The following is a 17,945-nucleotide window of genomic DNA, read 5'->3' on the forward strand; positions in this document are numbered from 1 at the left end:
CAAAGTATCTACTGTATACTTCCATAAGTGGAGGCACTGGAGCACCTCCCTAACAAGGAGCAGTGGTGAAGCTGAATCGGGGCTTTGAACCACTGAAAACTTCAGAAAACTGAAAAAAAAGAAGTGTTATAGCTTGCAGCAGGTGATGTTTTGGGCTCTGTTTTGGTGTCCTCATGGTGCAGAGAAAAAGCTTTAAGGTTTGGATGTATCCAGACATTCTTTTCAAGGAACTTTATAGCAGGCATATACTGCTTAATTTCTGTAACAGCAGGAGTCCTTTCCTTGCAGAGCTGACCTTCACCTCGGAAGCCAGCCTGCTCAGGAAGTTGGCTGATTATTTAGCTGAAAGCTGTGTTATATGCCCCCAAATGCTGCCTCCCCCTTGCTGTGGGAGTGACTCTGGAGGCTGAAATGTTCTGGAAACACAGTGAGTATTCTAGCAGCCCAGAAGAAAGTCCTCTAGGTCTGCTTGGGATATGTATTTACAAAAGACTCTGGATGACAAATGTTTGAGTCCAAAATGTAAATAGTTGAATCACTTTGCCATTTTCTTCAGCTTTCTCAATGGGGAAAGGATCTTTTTGAATTATTAGAGGAAGTCTGCCTTCACTGGAGATTTGGAGTACTTGATAATCTTTATGTGCCTCTTTGCAATGTACTTGAGAGATAGGGAGCTGCCATTTTACTCTGGGTGAGTTCTTGCACTATATTTAAGCTGCTGTAATGGGTACCTGCTGCTGAATGGGGTAGTCCCTTTTCTCATACCTTGCCATTACTTCCTACAGGCCAGCACAGGTGAACACTGACTCATCACGCCTGGGCCAGCTCCCTGTGAGACCAGATAAGCACCAGTGTAGATGCAAAGGAGATGTAGGACTGCTGCTTTCTGGAGCAGACAGACAGCCAACCACCCAGTCAGATGGCATCCCCAAGAGCATGCTTAGCCACAAGCACGATGCCAGATGATCTTGTCTCTTGTCTGATACCTTAAAAACTTGGGATACTTGACCCTGGTTCTATCCCAGGCTTGCTCTGAATTTGTTATTTAATCTCTGTCTCTCTCTCCATGGAGGCACAATACTTCCCTGCGTTAAATGTGAGTTCGGAAGTATTTAAATTGCTTCTTAAATGTATTGGCTCATACCTTAATCTGCAGTGACCTCTAGTTAGATAAAATGGTATTAATTCAGGTTGCATCTCTACTTACTAATTTGAACTGCCAACAGCATTGCTTGTCCGTTGTGCCAGTCATCTTGCAAACATGCCAAAGCAAGCAGCTCCTTTCCCACTGGCTGCAATAGGCTGCATCACAAAACATTTGTTCAACAACTTGATGAGAAATTGTTTGATTTCTCATCTGAGCCTACAACTGTGAAAACCCCCCAAAAGTTTCTCCAGTAGACTCGAAGCTTGTGAGACATCAGTGGCAAATCCTACAGCCTAATTTTTGTCCTATGATCTAATCAGGACTAACTTTGGATACGTATTTATGTGGAGAATAAGCTGTATTTCTACATATACTAAGCTGTGTAATTAAAAGGAAATTACTTTGCTGAAATAACTGGTGGGGAGGCAGATGGCAAGACTTTTGGATGGTTTGGTTTTATTCATACATGATTTCATGCAATACCAATTCTGAGCCCAGAAGAAAAGCCTATGATGTGATTATAACCTTTTTATTAGTTTACTCCTTCTGATACACTAGTCTTAATTTAACAGGATCTCTGTAAAGGCAGGAGGGCTGTGATGCAGCAGAGAAGAATTCTCTATTTATTCCTTGTACTGCCCTAATTCCTGCCGCACAAATTGTCACCTGTTGCTGCATGTGACATTATACTACGAACATGCGTAATGCAAGTTTGTTGTGCTACTCAGTGATTACTTATTTTCTTTTGTTTCTTTCTTTCTTCGTATTTGAAATTTGGTCTGTTCTTTAGTGTGGACACTAATTCTTCAGCTTTGTGCTGGAATTGTTAACTTGCTTCCAACGAGTTCTGTACAACCATCAAGTGAAATGAATAACATCACAAATATACTTGATAAAATCTCGTTTTTTATCTAACAGTTCTCAGCAGAAGCAACTTCTGATTGAAGTGTTCATAATATGTCTCTTAAGGGGTGAGAAGAGGAAAGCTAAACTCAAACCTGTCTCCTCATTTTCCAATGGAAAATGAGCAAAGCTGTCTAGTCCTACAGCTAGAAGGGACACAGGACATGGGTTACGCTAATTGAATCAAACTTAAAAGCCTTCAAGCTAAACTACACATAGTTTTCAGGAGAGTGTGGGAAACTAGTGTGGTTCCCCAGTGAGATAACTGCTTTTTTTTCTGCAGCACTCAGAATTATTTGGACTCTGAGGTATGTATGTGATTCTAGTTGTATGTGCTTAGTGCATGCATCATCCTAACATAAATAACATAATTTCTTTATCTCATCAGTGGAGAGTAAAAGGTGTGTTTAATGGCTCTCAGAATTACCTTTTTGTCTGCCAGAGAGCACAGGTACTTATGCTTTGCCAGCTGGATCCCACTCACAGTTACTTGCCTGACTTGCACTGTCAGGTGGATACTACTAAGGCTGAGCAGAGAAGTGCTACTTATCTGGAAAATATGTGAGAACCTTTCATATCTTGGAATTCCCTGGTGTATTTTTAAAGGTAATGATTGTACTCCAGTCACAAAACACAAAGGCAGGAGGTACTGTATACTGTATACACTACTGATGTGCTCCCCAGAAAAGTAAAAATTTCGCTAGACTTTTCCTCATCTCATGTAGTATACGGTAACAGAAACAGAATAACAACTTGCTTGGAGTCTGAACTTAATGGAAGTTGCATTCACCATCACTGTGACTTATTTATTTATGTCATTTTTTTAGAAAAAGGAATAAATAACCTCAGATGTCTAAGTTTGGCTACTGGTCAGTTGTCTTACCAGGCGAATGAAAACATGGAAGAGAGAAAACAACGCGTGGCGTGTGTGTATATGTTAGTAATTTTCTGCTACCTGTTATATGTAGCTACAGTTACAGTTGATGTGTATCTGATTTTGGTATGCGATTTTTGCTCATAGGTGGAAAGGGAGGCCAAACCTAGCAATGCCAAAGGCTGTCAGGAGGTGTTATGAATACCTGCCTTGCTCTCCAGTTAATTGTCATTTCAGGGTGTGAACACTTTGAGACAGAGAAGGCCTCTTGTGATATTTATGTGGTCATTTCAAAGCCCTTGTGGTCTTGGTGAAAGTTTTCTTCCCATGGCCCTTGGACATTCTGGGCTCTGTCACTGATTTCGTGAGTGGTCTGGGACAAGCTGTTTGGAGTCAGATTTTTAAGGGGTTAGCACATGTTTACGCAATTTTAACATTAAAGGTGGAAGATGCTGGAATGGGGCTATTGGTCTCTTTGTGTCTTAGTCTTTCCATTCGTAAACTTGTCTGTCTCAGCTTTCCTCCCATCCCTGCCCTTCCTTGTCTTGTGCGTTAAACAATCAGTTCCTTGTGACCAGGTTGTCCTTGCTATGTATTTGTACAAAGCTTATCAGAGGGATGCTATTCTAGCTAGTTCTACCGGGATATAAATGAAAAGGAAATGGAAATGTAAAAGAACCCCCTGGTTTGGGTCCCAACAGAACCAGACACCAGCTCTGGGGCTCAAAATTGAACTATTTTTTGTAATGGTTTCAGTTCAATTAAAAAGTGTTTAACTGCAGAATAACAGCTAGGTAGAAGTTTATGGCCTTGATTCTGCATAGGAAGAATAAAGATGATTGCTTTGTTTCTTTGGATTTGAAATCTGTGAATAAATCTAGTGATTCTGAAACAGTCTGGCAACTATAGGAGTTGCCAGGTTTTGAGCTTCTATACCTGTGGTACCGAAATCTGTGTGTCTTAAGCCCTGTTCCTCTTGGGACAGGTGGATCTGGGAGGCTGAAACACCTGCACATTTCTTAGGTGGCAAATCACATCTCTCCTAATATGGAGAAAGGGGAGCAAAAGCTCAATCTCTTTCCCTCCAGGCAAAAAGTTAATGGATTAAGGGTAAAACCTTAGGGTTTTGTTAATGCTATTCTCTAGAGAACTCAGAAACAAAATTACTTGTGTGGATGCCAGTGATTCAGCATGCAGAATGATGATGACAGACATTGATTTACCAGTGTAAAATCTTGCTAAAATCAGCAATATAAGATGAATTTGCACTGTAAAAAATTATCTGAACTAACTTTCACAACAGAACAAACTGTATAGCTATGTTTGTCAAGCTGTCTGGGCATATGGTCATTTTTACTTGGTGTGAAGTTGGGTGAAATATCCTGAAATTCTGAAGATTAGGAATTGCACCGAATTAGATCTCTTTACATGTTCTTTCTGATGATCTGCTGACTGATACTTCTCACTTCCAGTGGATGTGGCATAGCTAGACAATAGCTAACAGAAAAATGCTAACAGAAGAACAATACATTGATGAAGTTTTTTAGGTCATGATGATTCCAGTTGTGAGCAAAGTTGTACATTGCTGTTTGTTATGGACTAACCAATCTACCCACGTATAACCCTGGATTGCGATCTGTCAGGAGCTGACCTAAATTACATGCTGGGCAACATTTGGACCATGCATCTCCAAGAATAATTGACAAATTAATGTTTAGATGAAGCTTTGGAAGCAGAGCATATTTGAGTTTTTATTTTCATACCTCATGCTTTTCTTTTCCTTCTGTACTAGACAGCTTTTTGTTGGAGAATCCTATGTTCCACTAATATCTTCTCGTAATCATCGATGACCTGAAACATAGAAGAATAATTACCATAAGGAGAGTGAAAATCTCATCCATTAAATTGCACAGCCAGGAAAATGTGTCTGTAGCAAAGAGATATAACAAGAGTTTCCTGTCTCACTATAGCCAAGGAAAAGCATCTTAAGCAAAATAACATACATCAGGGTGTGTGGTTGATTCAATGTTTAGTTAAAATGATATGTGCACATTATAACACTTGTATACTTTAATCAAGGAGCTTCTGGCAGTGATGGCAAGGATACATACATTATGGTAGGAGTGAGCTCATTGATCTAAACAGTCTTTCAACTGCACTGTAAATGTGTTTTGTATGTTGGTCTCTATAGAAAACCCATAAAATAACAGATTTGGTTAGAAAAAAAACAAACAGTAGAATTTTGCATATACAATTCTGCCATATTTCACATAACATACATTTTGAACCCTTATCATCTTGAGAGGTAGGAGCTAGTTAAGGGTGCAAAACTCAAGACTTGCTGCCAAGGAGGTGAGATGGGTAGGGAAATGCTTTGATCATCAATGTCAGTGACCTTTTGGAAAAGCTGTGAATGTTTCCTCCCACATTTTGGTGCAAATGCAGCAAGGGCAATAAACTTATGAAGATGAAACCACAAAAAGTGTTTCTTTAGGGATGGCATTTGGAAGGTGTTGCTGAATAGGCTGAATTCTCTGAGATAACACATAGCATGTACCTTCAGGTTCCTAATTAGGAAAGTCAAAGTACTGAAAAGCTGTTACAAGTATGGTCTGGATTTCAGTTTATTTCACTTGTAACCCTGTACCTGGTTTCTTTCTGTCTGAAGCAAAGGTTATTCTGCTATAACTGATTAGACTGAAACTGGCCAGCTAGAGGAACTCCAGCTTCACAGAAGCATTGATCCCAAATGAAATGGCCTGTGCTGGTACCTGTAGGGACTTTGTGCACTGGGCTATCTGATGATATTTGAGATGGTTGTCTATTCCTTTCAGTCTGCTACAGCCAATGTATGGGACACTGTTGGTAGTTCCCTCCAACAGGGAGAGATTAACCTCCCCTTCTGCAAGACCGGCAGCCAGAAAAACTTCAACTCTAGGCAGTGCATGAAAATTCCCTTTCAGAATAATAGTTGTGAAATTAATGTGGTTTTGCATGATGTTTAAATATCCTAGTTGTCTCAAATCAATATTCTGTAACTTCTGTAGTCTGACAATAACCTATATAGCAGTTTCACTTCATGTACCAGGTGATTATTGCTTTTAGTGAATGGAGCATCATATGCTGCAGAGGTAGTTTTGTATGATAAATGATGCCCGAGGTTTTTCTGTGTAGGAAGCCAGCAAGGTCAAAGAACTGCAGCCTTTTTGGAGACTTAACAGCATAAAATACTGAGATTGCTCAGTCTACATGAAATTAGAAGGTGAGCATGCTTGGTGTCTGTGAAGGGTGAGGCAGAAGAAGGGATTGACACCAGGATCTTCACAAAGCTGCAGTGGCCAGGTCTAGTATAGACTGCCATATCAGTGAAAAAAAAAGAGAATTTACTGCATGTAAAAATTCTTGAAGGTATGCAGGACTGACTGGAGTTATGGTGGATATTTTAGGGTTTTTTTGGTGCGTGTGTGTGGAGCGGGGGATGACAGGGACAGTCCAGGGGTGAAGATGGAGATAAGACATTGAAATTGCTGTGATTATATCTAAGAGTTATGGATCTGCAGCCCTCTGCTTCTAGAAAGGCAATAACTTCAGCTGTGTTGAAAAATGATAAAGCTTACTAAGGCAGAATAAATGAAATAAAAATGGGGCACAGACTTCAAGCTGATGAACTATAATCCATAGCATTTCTGAATAGTTTTCCTGAAGATTTTCTGCAAGGTTATCTGAGACGCATTGTCTGGGAATTTGATAAGTTTGAGCTTAGCCCAACCTTCTAAGCAATTTGTAACTACATCACTCCAGCCATTATTTTTATGTGAGGATATCATCCAGATTTTTTAAGGCAGATGAAAATTTTTCTTCAACTAATCTGACTATTCTTTGTGTATAAAAGGATGAAATTTATGATAATTTAGGGGTTGGTTTTGGGTTTTTTTCTCCCCTTTGACATGTGACTTGAGTGGAGCTTGAGCTACTGACTCCCTCATTTTCTGTCCTGTACTAATTCCCTCCACACAGACACTCCCTACAGTGTTGTAGCCAGAGCACTTGTGTGGTGTTAGGGAGGGAAATAAGAAAGAAGCAAGCAACAGCTTTATGCCTTCTTTCTCCTTTCACCACTGCCATATTAAATGCAAAGAAGTAACATTAAGTGCTTTCTTCATGATAAATGGCATGGAAAAGTGTCATAGAGTTGAGTGGGGAAGATTTCTTGAATGGGCAGGCACCCATCTGTCTATAGTGCCTGCTCATGCTATTCCTGAGCAAGTGCAGCTCTCTCAGCTGCTTCATCAAAAGTTGCCCTCAAAAAGTCAGTGATGTTGGCTGAGAAGGAAAAACCAGAACCAGTGGGAAGGTAGCATGCCTGTAGCAGCTTGAAGGGTAGGGCTGTTAGGAAGAGCAAGCTGGAGCTGTGCTGTTGCTTTTGGGGGGTGAATAGAGACAACAGAAGATTAAACTCAGCATAGGACTGCCTGGGCTAGCGTGGGGGACTTCTCTGATTTGCTGTACGAGCAGTTCATTGACTGATTTTGGAGGTCTGCCAACTAACTGGTGAGAACCTCAGGAATGATTTCTGCCTCTGAGCCCTCCAGGGAGGCAGGACAAGGGAATACACAGCCTTAAAATGCTTCGAGTGGGTAATACTATCTATCACAATATAATAGTGTGGTTTTCCTGGCTAGAAAACTAGCTTTCCATTGAGGTATTGCATCCAGGCTAACGGTATGCATCACCAGAGGGACAACTGTGCTGGAAAGACAGTTGGATGCTGTGGTACAATGGAGACAATGAATGTGGTTAAACAACGTAGGGATTGGAGGAAGAGGAGTTCTGGAACAACTGTCTCATACAATTCTTAGTTTCAATTCTGAAAAAGAAGATAATATCTTTGAAAAGTGACTTTGTCACTGCTGCATAAAAATGGATGAGATTGGACATGTTATTCTCCTTATCATATCAAACAGTAAGGAACAAAAGTATAGATGCCCTCTTCTCAATAGGTAGGAATAGATGGTCCAATCAATGAGCCTGTAAGGCAGGTAGATTTAAGAACTAAATTTAGACACATAAAGGCATGCAATTTGTTGTGAACTTGTCTCAGGTTTATTGAGCTTGACCATTCCTTTAGAAGAAGGTTCACAATGATATTGTAGACCGATGTATTTGTTTGGGTTTTTTTGAAGATCAAATCACTCCCATTTCCATTAAAAAACTATCAGCAATACTGGAAGTAGCTTTTCCTCATTTTCATATGTAAGATTTCTTATTTCTTCCTCTGAAATATGTAGTCTTCTGTGATCAGAGATGGATTAAATGGGATCTGATATTGCATGGAAGTTTATCTTCTTCTGACTTCATTATTTGTTGCTAGACCATTACCACCATTTTAGAGTTGATCTGGCAGTCCTGTTGTTTCAGCAAGTAAAAGTATTAATACTATTAATCAGAAGTTGTTAAAAGTACAATTCAGAGATTCTAATGTCCTTCATTAGTAGAGAAACTATCCATTTAAACATTAATCCCATTTGATAGAAATAAGGAGGTTTTTTGCTTGACAAGAGCATGTATAATTGCTATGTAAAGGGAATGGAGAGCCTGCAATTTAATGACAGGTACTGGGTTTGGCTTTTAGAGAATGAAATAAATTTTTATGACTATCCCTGCCTACCTCACTTCAAAATTAAAGTGTCAAATATAACTAATATATTGGCAGGTGTAGCTTAATTGACAGCTCAGCCAATTATTAACAATGCAGGCACAAATGTTTTAAATGCGATGATGTCTTGCTGCTGGAGGAGAGTTCCAACCAAACTTTGAGGACTGTAGTTGCCATAAAAAACAACAAAGAAGTGGTGCACTTTCTGCAGTATACCTTGGAAAGTGTTCCTGTGATTAAGACTCCTTCTCTGATGCTTTCTTTGCTGTGTTCCTGAAGTGCCAAGGACTGTTAAACAAGTTCTTCTGTCAAAACAGATCAATACACAAAAAACTGGTATCAGTCTTCCCTTGTAAATATTATCACAATCTATCAAACATACTATTTGTGCTGTTACATGTTTCCTGTGTCTGTTATGTGGTCAGTGAAGTAGAGTAAAATGTAATTTGTGGATGCACTGAAGAATGATTAGGCTTACAGTTATTAACTCTCTAAACTAACCTCTAATGAGAACCAGAGGATTCCTTGCCAAATGAAATTACTTTCTTCTATGATATTTAATGGAATTATTTTCCCAACACAGGTGGTTGCCTGTTTTATTATTTTTTTTCTGTGTTGAGCTGGTCACGTGTTGCCCATCTTCTGTCGTTTCTGCCCTCTCAGTATTGATCTCTCTTTATGTTTCCCAGAAGAAATGGAACAAGTGACTGACATGAGTCCCAGTCTCTGCTCAGCGCCCGCCCCCCCCCGGCAACTGGGATTTCTTCTTGACTCCTTTATACATTTTGAAATCTTGCCTGACATAGTTTAAACACTGCAAAACAAACTCACCAGGTGTATTGCTGTGTTAACTTTTTTTGGGGGGGTGGTAGTGCTGTATGTTTTGTGGGGTTTCTTGTTTTGTTTTCTGTTGGGTTTTTTTGTCCCTCCACCAAGTCAACCAACACCAAAGTGGTTCCATATGAGAAGGTTCACCTGACAGTGCAGGTTTTCTGATGTGTTTTTCCCCTCCACAGGAGCAGAAGTCTGTCATGCTTATGGAAAGAGCCCTTTCTAGTTCCCTGTCTCTTCACTAGCACAGCCCACTGCAGTGTCCCCTGGTATCTTTCTCCAGGCACTCACCTCAGTTTGCTGAAACCAGAAGAGTAAAGGCACCTTTTATATGCCTGGATATCAGGTTTGATTTCCTTCAAGGTTCTTGCTGCATTTTTGCCAATTCATCTTCAATCTACCTCTGTCCAAAATAAAGTGTCAGTATCCATGCAGCATACTGACAGGCAATTTAGTTCCACAGTTGGATGTTCAAGAGTGGGTCCTGGCATAGTGTCAGCCACATCGAAAACCCATCCTACGTATTTTTAACATATCCAGCTGATACAGGTGGTTAAAACCTGTTGTTAATTACAGTTATAATTTTGAGAACTTTAAAAGTTACGAGCAACTAAACACTGGCCCTTCTCTGCAGGTGAGTTCCTTGGCATGTTCTGCTTTGCCCTGATGCTGTGAAGAGAGCCCAGCTCTTGTAGGATTTCTGTCGTCACAGCACTGGTTCAGATGGGACATTTAAATGTTGAAAGTCAAGAGGGTTTTTGCCCCTGCCTGTGCTGAGCCCTTAAATTAATTATTTCAATGGAACATGTAACTCATAAGTGTCTGATTGTCAGTTCCTGATTAAGAACTACTTTGCTACTTAACCTGAGTTTGATTCTCTGGAAACTGTATCCTCTTTGTGTTTTCTGGATGGATAGTGGTGTTTTCTATATATAACTGGAAGACTGTTAAACAGTAAGATGTGGCCAAAATCAAGTCTTTGGGATGGAGGAAGACTTTTTTTTTTTCTTTTTTTCTTTTTTTTTTTTTTTCTGGTCATGCCCCTGTGACTCTGAGTCATACAAAAAAGGCTTTCTGTTTGTTGTTGTTTTTTTTTTTTTTTTTTTAATTTCCTTAATTATCCTTGATGTTAGCTCTGAGGCTGTAAATCACTCACCACTGTTAATGCTACTGCTACTTCTGTCTCCCACCACAGCTTCCTGCCCTCAAAGACCACAGCTCACATCTGTCCCTCTGCAAAGCTGACTTTTGGCATTAACAGGCAGAGACATGAGCCTTTCCCAGGGACAAGCATAATAAATACTAAGCAGAGCTGGGAGTGCTCTCTAAATCTAGCTAGTGTGCAGGTGTCTAAAGCTTTGTCTCTACTCGCCACTAACAGGCAAGCTGCTCAGTTCAAGACCCTGTGTAACTTCTGCATGAAACTTGGATGGGAGTAAAAGTCTAATTTGATAGAAAAAGAAGAAGAAATCAGGGTAACAAAATCATATGTTGAGTACTTTGGAGCCATGCTGTACTTACAAACCTGTGATCACAGCTATAGTTCACAAGGGTATAAATAGCAGAGATTTTGAGATTCCCAGTTGCTCCCACTCCTTTAGGTTGTTCAAAAATGTTGACAGTTGAGTTTTTTGTTTCATCCTAACAAACATTAAAAATAACCAAGGATGGGCAGCAGGGCTGTAGTTTGCATGCAGAGCACGGTACATAGAGGCTTTGCCTTTGCTCTTCAGTGTTGCGTGTATTATGGTGGCATTGAAGCACCTGCAGCACCTAGAAATGGAAAATTACTGCTTAACAAAACTGCTAAATAAAAGGTGTTCTTTACAGAGTGCTTTCAATACCCATTTTGAAGGAATAACTGTTGGTATCACAGCCAGTGATAACTTGTAGTATTACAATCTCTGTGAAGGATCCAGAAGTGGTTTCGTAGGACCTCCAAAAGCCAAGAAACCAACTGTGCTTCCAAAGTAGGTAGGGTTACATACAATAAGTGAGAATCCAGTGTGATTTTTAACTGTTATTTTTTTTAGAGGTTTTTGAGAGGTGGTAAGGAAATGAATTCATAGAAGAATTAAGCTAATAAACTTGCAAAGCTTTCTCTGTTCAGCAAAAAGAAGAAATACTACAATTCAGTTGTACAAAGTTGGCTCCTTTCATTCATTTTTTAGTGACATCTTTACTCTCCATTTCCTGTTCTTTAAAATGATACTTAGCAATGTAAGTAGAAGGCAACATATTTCTTTCTTCCTGAGGCCAAAGAGAAGCAACGGAGTATTTCAGAGTGGTAGCTGAAACCCCAAAGACAACATCAAAACTTCACTACATATTCTTGAGTCTTCTGAAAAGCGATATACCCAGATGTAAAGTTTATAATTGAAAAGAAATGCTCTAGCTCTCACGCTTACAACAAGCAATTTTAGAAGCGTAGTTGTGTGGATTGGAAGGAAGGAGACTTGCCTTGTAAAGGGAGTGCCTATAGTATAGTCATTTTTGCTTGCAGAGTGTTCCCCAAGCGGGGCTGTAAAGCAGTCAGTTCTGGGTTGTGCAGAACTGAGCAGAGACTGTAAAAACCCACTTGCGAACTTGTGGAAATCTACTGAGAGGGTGACCCACTTCAGATCCCATTTTTGTTGTGCTGAGACTACTAGCTCTACCCTTTAACAGTAGCTTAAATGAAGTATTAGGAGCAGCGATTACATCAGTTACAAGCAGCAGTGTAGACATACGCTGGGTCTGCAGTAAGCTTAAACCCTTCAGGAAGGAGTGTGAATGGCTTCCCAGTTCCCATGGGGTGACAAATCTTCAGAACTTTGAAAAAGTAAGTATCAAACTTGGCAACTACTTAACAACAGAATAAACTAGTACATATTTCAATTGAAAATGCTCTTCTATCATATAGGTAAAGTGACGAGTAACAGGGTTATACTAAAGTATTACCTTTAGTATATTCTTACTGCCGAGTATTAGTAAAATAGGTAATATAGGGTTGAGATCTCTCATGGCTGAACATTAAAAGCCATTTCTGTCTCTGTTCAGAATGAGATACAGTTGCATTTCCTTGACTGCCTCACATGCACCAGGCTAAGGGAGTAAGTCAAAGACTTTATCAGTTCAACTGAAGGTTTCATTTGCTCTCCTTTACAATCACTAACTACAGTACCACAGTTCAGCCCTGTAATCAAAGATTGGTAAACTTGTGCCTAACTGCCTCTCACCAAACTCTGAGCTGTGTAAAGCAGTTCCAGGCCACAAGTACAGAGGGTCTGCTAAAAAATGACCTATTACTGTAACTAATGCTTATGTAGAAACATGTTAAAAGCTGAGAACGGGCAGTGGTTTTGATTTGATGCTGCTGTGTAGTGCCCTCTGAAACCATCTCTTCAGTGTATGGTTTTCTCTTTAGAATTCCTTTTCTATTTAACAGAATTTAAATAGTTCAGTATACTTAGTATTTGTTCAGACCAGGAACAATGTATTTAAGATTCTGGTGAATATACCTTGTTCCTTTTTCAGAAATAAACTTGTAAAGTAAGTCTAACGACCCAAGCTATATAACTAGCAAGTTATTTTTCCCCATGACAGCTGAAAGTGAGCCTGAGGAATAAGGCATATCTCCATCACCTGCTTGTGTTGCTTGTCTTGTCTTTGCAAATGCATAAGTTTCATCCTTTAGATAAAAAGTCCGCAAATCACTATGAATAACGGTATGGCTGAATAGCATTTTTTGTGTAAGGGGCAAGTAGGAGTCCATGGGGAGACACTGCCACAGGGGACCTCTGCTGTTAATACAACCTGCTCTTGAAGACAGCTGAACAGGGTTAATGTTGAATGAAAGACAAATTGGTAGTGTTTTGCTCTGAGATGTTGATACCTTAAAAACACAAAGGAATGTGTTCCCTCTCATTTTTGAGGGCAGAGCTTTTTTTTTAATTTTCTTCCTTGCCACTATTTTAAGCACATCAGGATATGTTTTCTCCAGTAGAGGGGTGGGGTGGGGGGGGGTGGGGGGAGTCTTGAATTTTGAAAGACCTGGAAGAGATTTCTGGAGGCATCACATGCAGAAATGCCATTTGCAGCAAATCTGTCTCTTGACTTCTGCGAAGCTGAACTTTCTTCCTGAGACTTTCTTCTTCCTCTAATGCATTTTGCTTCCCCTGTTACAGTGCTGAATGTGCCTGCCAGCAGCACTCTGGGTCCTGAGTCCCCTGCTCTTAAGGGCTGAGCAGCACACTCTGGGCTTGAACACAGAGTGCACCTGGCAAACTGTTTCTTTGCCCTCATATAGAAAAATGCCACATCCCTCAGCAGTCACTGGTCATCGCCATAGCTGGTCTCTTTCCTACCTCTTCACTTCATTCTCTGCTCACTTCACACTGTGAGCTGACATGCCGTCAGTCAAATAATTCTTTGTGCCATTAAGCACTTGTCAGTTTACATATTTCTTACTCAGTACCTACAGCAAATTAAAAGCTTAGCTTCTGATTCTTCCTATACATAATTTCCTCTTTTTGCAGCAAAAAGGTTTCATACCTTTCCTTTTGCCACAGATCAGCATAGCTTTATATCCCACATGCATTCATCTCTCTTCTCTTGTGAATGATCATTTGTCTGGATTTGTCCAGGTAAGTGTTTTAGATTTGATGGGTTCTTAATTAATAGGGTTGTCCTATCGAAAGTTTCATTTGGGATGCTATTTTATCACAGAATGTACCCATGGAAAAGGGGGAGCATCGGATCTTCTTATTTTCCTAGTGTCTGTGAAGGTGCTAGGGATTTATGCATTCTGATCACTAAGGCTGGGACGCAGGAGAGACGGGACCCAGCTCTGGTGTCAGATCATGTAACTGTTCAGGAGGCACATTGCCCGGTACCCGATGGCATGTGTACAGTTTGTCCCCAGAATTTCCCACATCCCTTGACATGCTGACCAAATGTGGTCATCTTTTGCCCAGGAATGTTTAAATCTCCCCCCTTCTCTCGTCCTCTTCTTGGCTGGCCTGAAGATATGCCTCAGTCACAAGGGCTCCCTCATCATGCTCTCATACCAAGGAATGCTTTCAAGGCAGGGGGGAGCTTATTTTTGAAAGTGGTTTTCCTTTTCAGCATCCACCATTTCTGTCTTTGTGCCAGGCTAGTGGTGAATGTTTTAAGGAGTTCCCAGAGGGAACTTTTAGGAAATGGCTTGTTCTATTTGCAGAAATTCTTAGCGTTTATAAAACTTGCATATGCAAACTTGTTGTCATGCCCCTGTCAATATACTCCCACTGTGTAAAGAGATTGTTTTTCTTTCTCTTTCTCTCTCCCTCCCCCTTCCCCATGGGTTTCCTATTTTAGCCCCTGTGCATCTACTTGCACTCTTGTGCTCTTTCTGCATCATTGCTGCCTCCTACTTCAAACAGCTACTGAAATAATTGTGGGTGGTTTAACTATTTAAAGAACTATTCTTAGATTCATATTTCAATTGATTGATAAGTCATCAGTTAGACATTAGTGCTGGTAACAAATACACTGGTATTGTAAAAAGTAGACTTTGGTTTTGTACATTTATTGGGATTTTAGACTATGGATGCCCTACACTGGTGTGATTAAACCTCCCCAATCCCTGAAGTAGAAGGCTGGGATAAAAATCTTCCGTGTTCATACAATTTGTTCATTTTTTCGGCATTTTGAGATGCAGCAGCAAAGCAGAATTTATTTCCTTTGAAGGAATCGGTACATGTTATCAAAGATACTGTCTTTTATCAGAAACAGAGGGAATAGTGATATTTTTATACAGGTGTGGGATGTCAGATCTTGGAATTATGATGTTGGGATTAAGGAGGTATTCTAGTTCCCAGTTTGGTTCTGGTGGGGTATTAATAGCAAAAGCTGCAAAGTATTAGTCTTGGAGGCTAGCTTTCACTGCTATCTGAAATCAGGACTTCTAAGGCCTACATCTGAGACTTCTGGTAACAGAGGAACCTGAAAGTCCGTACAGCCCTGTGATAGCGGAGTGGCTGGGTGACAGTTGAGCTTAGTCTGACCTCAGCCTTGCATCCTGCCTGAGTGCAAATCAGCACCTGAACAGATTGCCATTAGCTGAAGGCAGCTCTTGTGGGAAGAACAAAAAGTACCAATTTACATTTGCAGTGGAAAAAAGAAAGTCTTAAACCATGGCAATGGAAACAGATAGCAGGCTTTCTATGCAGTAATGTTTTGATGTAAGATATGCTTCCTTTTTCCCATAACTCACCTACTAGAACTGTAACTGGAAATTCTTTTTCTTACAGCCACAGTAAAAGCAGGACCAATGCATATCCCATTGCCCCCCACCCCCCTCATTTTAAACATGATAAAATGAGATCTACTTAGGCTGCAGCTACTGCTGCAGAGGTAACAGGCTGCAATGTTTCAGACTCTTGAACAAAGCTGACTATTGTATCCTGTGGATGGAGTCAGAAAAACTTCTGGTTTATTTTAACCCTTTCTCTCCCCCTGCCTCCCCCGTTTTTTGGTGGTCTTTTTTGTTTGCTTGTTTGTTTTCTTTTCTTTTTAACCATATGTCTTAATGTATCTGTTCCCATAAGCATTTATACCCCATTATGTATAGGATCAGTGAGAAGATTCTGGGAAAGTCACTAAATGATTGCTTGGTTTATAGCACCAATTTAATGAGTACACAAAAAGACTCGAATATTTTACTTCCTCCAGCTTCTGTTTCTGGGACACGGTAACTTCAGCATGTAGGATACCCAACACTCCGTTGAAGACTTGCAACTCCTCTCTCTGTGCAGCTGAACACAGCATTAGGCACTGGTGCCTTGAGCAGTTCATCCTCCTGTTGCCTGCCTCAGAGGGATGCCCCTCCTGCCCTGCCTTTGCAATAGGTTTGCTGTGGACTCTCTCTTTCAACCACAGCATCTGGTTTACAGCTCTCGTGTGGCCCAGTCCATGTGCAAACTGTGTCAAAACCAACCAGCACTTGTAGACCGAACAAGGAAGAGGAGAGACTTGAATGTCCTCTCTTGGGCTGTTGCTGTGCTGGCATGGACCCTAAGGAAGGGTACTTTAAGTCATTCTTGTACGGAATAAAAGGAAATTCTGACCTGATATTGTCTCAGGGAAGAACATAGGAAGAATAATAAAGCTGAAAGGGTTGGAAATACTTAATGTTAATTGGCAAAGGAAGGAACAGATCTAGCTCTTCCAGTTTAAGGATTCTAGTAACATTTAGCAGAAAACAGGAGTGAGGATGTTTACTTTTTTAAAAAGAAGTTTTTATTCAAGAACTTCTGTACAGAGGTTATTGTACAATTGGCTTAGTTCCAACTGCAAGATGTTTAATTATGCATTGGACTTCACTATGGACGGGTACCATATTGTATTGCAGCTGTAGCATCTGCTGTTTTTGCTGAAAATTAGATAGTAAGACTCACTCAGGATTGTGATGCTCTCAGGCAGAGTCCATAAATTTACTCATAAACCATAACACACTTTTTTATTTATTTGTGTCACATCACAAGAGCAAAGCTCAGTTATTTTTCAACAGTTTCCCTTTTTCAGACTGCATACTTGCTGATGCTCTATATGTTTAACTGTTTCCTAGGAGGAAAACACTTCCAGTAGTGGAACAGATTCCCTAACCAGCAGAGAGATTCCACGGAGCAGGTCAGAGGGAACTTTGATTGATGTGGATGACCGGACCCCTGCAGCCAGCTACAGTATGTCTGTTTGACTATTTTCTGTACTAAGGCTCTCCACCTCAAGTCTTTATTTCTGCAAAACAGTAGTGTCAGGAGTGATAACTCATATGTACACCCCTGTACACTTTTTTTTTTAATTGCTTGTGTTTTGCACTACTCGGGTCACTGTAAGGTGTCCCTGGACTCAGAACACAAGGGATTGTCACAAGGTCCCCTAGGAGAAACTTACTACCGTATGAAAGAAGTTCCTCTGTCCCCTGCCATAGCAAACATGGGTCAGGCAGGTTGGGAGGAAGGGCTGGAATCATTACATGAATAAATGCTATTTAGGGTATGCTTACTGGGGGTCAAGATGGGGAAGAGAAGTAGAAATTCTCAGCCCAACTACATTAATTGAGGGTTTTAAGAACCAGGAAGGCCAGCTAAGTTTGGAGTTAGCCCGGTTAAAAGTTGGGAGGCTCTGCAAAGTTTATTTAATCTCATTGCTAGTTTAACCCAGAAGTTAAGAAAACATTCCCCTCCACAAGGTAGGCCTTCTCTTAGCCTTTGTCCAGTAGCAGATGTGAGTGACGTAAAGTCTGGCACTTGCTGTATGAGTTGGGAAGCAGGAATTATTTCCTCACTAACTTCCTGCACCCCAGTAATCTGTGCTGTTACCTTGGCATGAGAAAGCATCCAGCCTAATGACTCAGGCTCTGCCAGAGTTTTCTGCTCAGACTTTTCCTGTAGAAACATGCCCTTTAGGATGGGGAAAAAACCCCAAACCCCTAACATTTCTTTTGGGATTAAAGAATTTATTTTTTAACAGATAATAATGATCTGACTGTAATAGCATCAAAGGGCAAGGAA

General features: G+C 40.5%; 1 protein-coding gene across 1 annotated transcript in view; it reads left to right on the forward strand.

Moving 5' to 3' along the window:
* Positions 1 to 17,945, forward strand: part of MACC1 (MET transcriptional regulator MACC1) — a 64,933-nt gene that overhangs the window by 33,789 nt on the left and 13,199 nt on the right. The window contains exons 2-4 of the mRNA XM_056333952.1: positions 12,079 to 12,232; positions 13,929 to 14,036; positions 17,000 to 17,114. Of these exons, the coding sequence (XP_056189927.1) occupies positions 12,079 to 12,232; positions 13,929 to 14,036; positions 17,000 to 17,114 (377 nt within the window). The remainder of the gene's footprint in view (positions 1 to 12,078; positions 12,233 to 13,928; positions 14,037 to 16,999; positions 17,115 to 17,945) is intronic.

Source organism: Falco biarmicus, chromosome 4, assembly GCF_023638135.1.
Source record: "Falco biarmicus isolate bFalBia1 chromosome 4, bFalBia1.pri, whole genome shotgun sequence".
In the NCBI taxonomy this organism is placed as follows: Eukaryota; Metazoa; Chordata; class Aves; order Falconiformes; family Falconidae; genus Falco; species Falco biarmicus.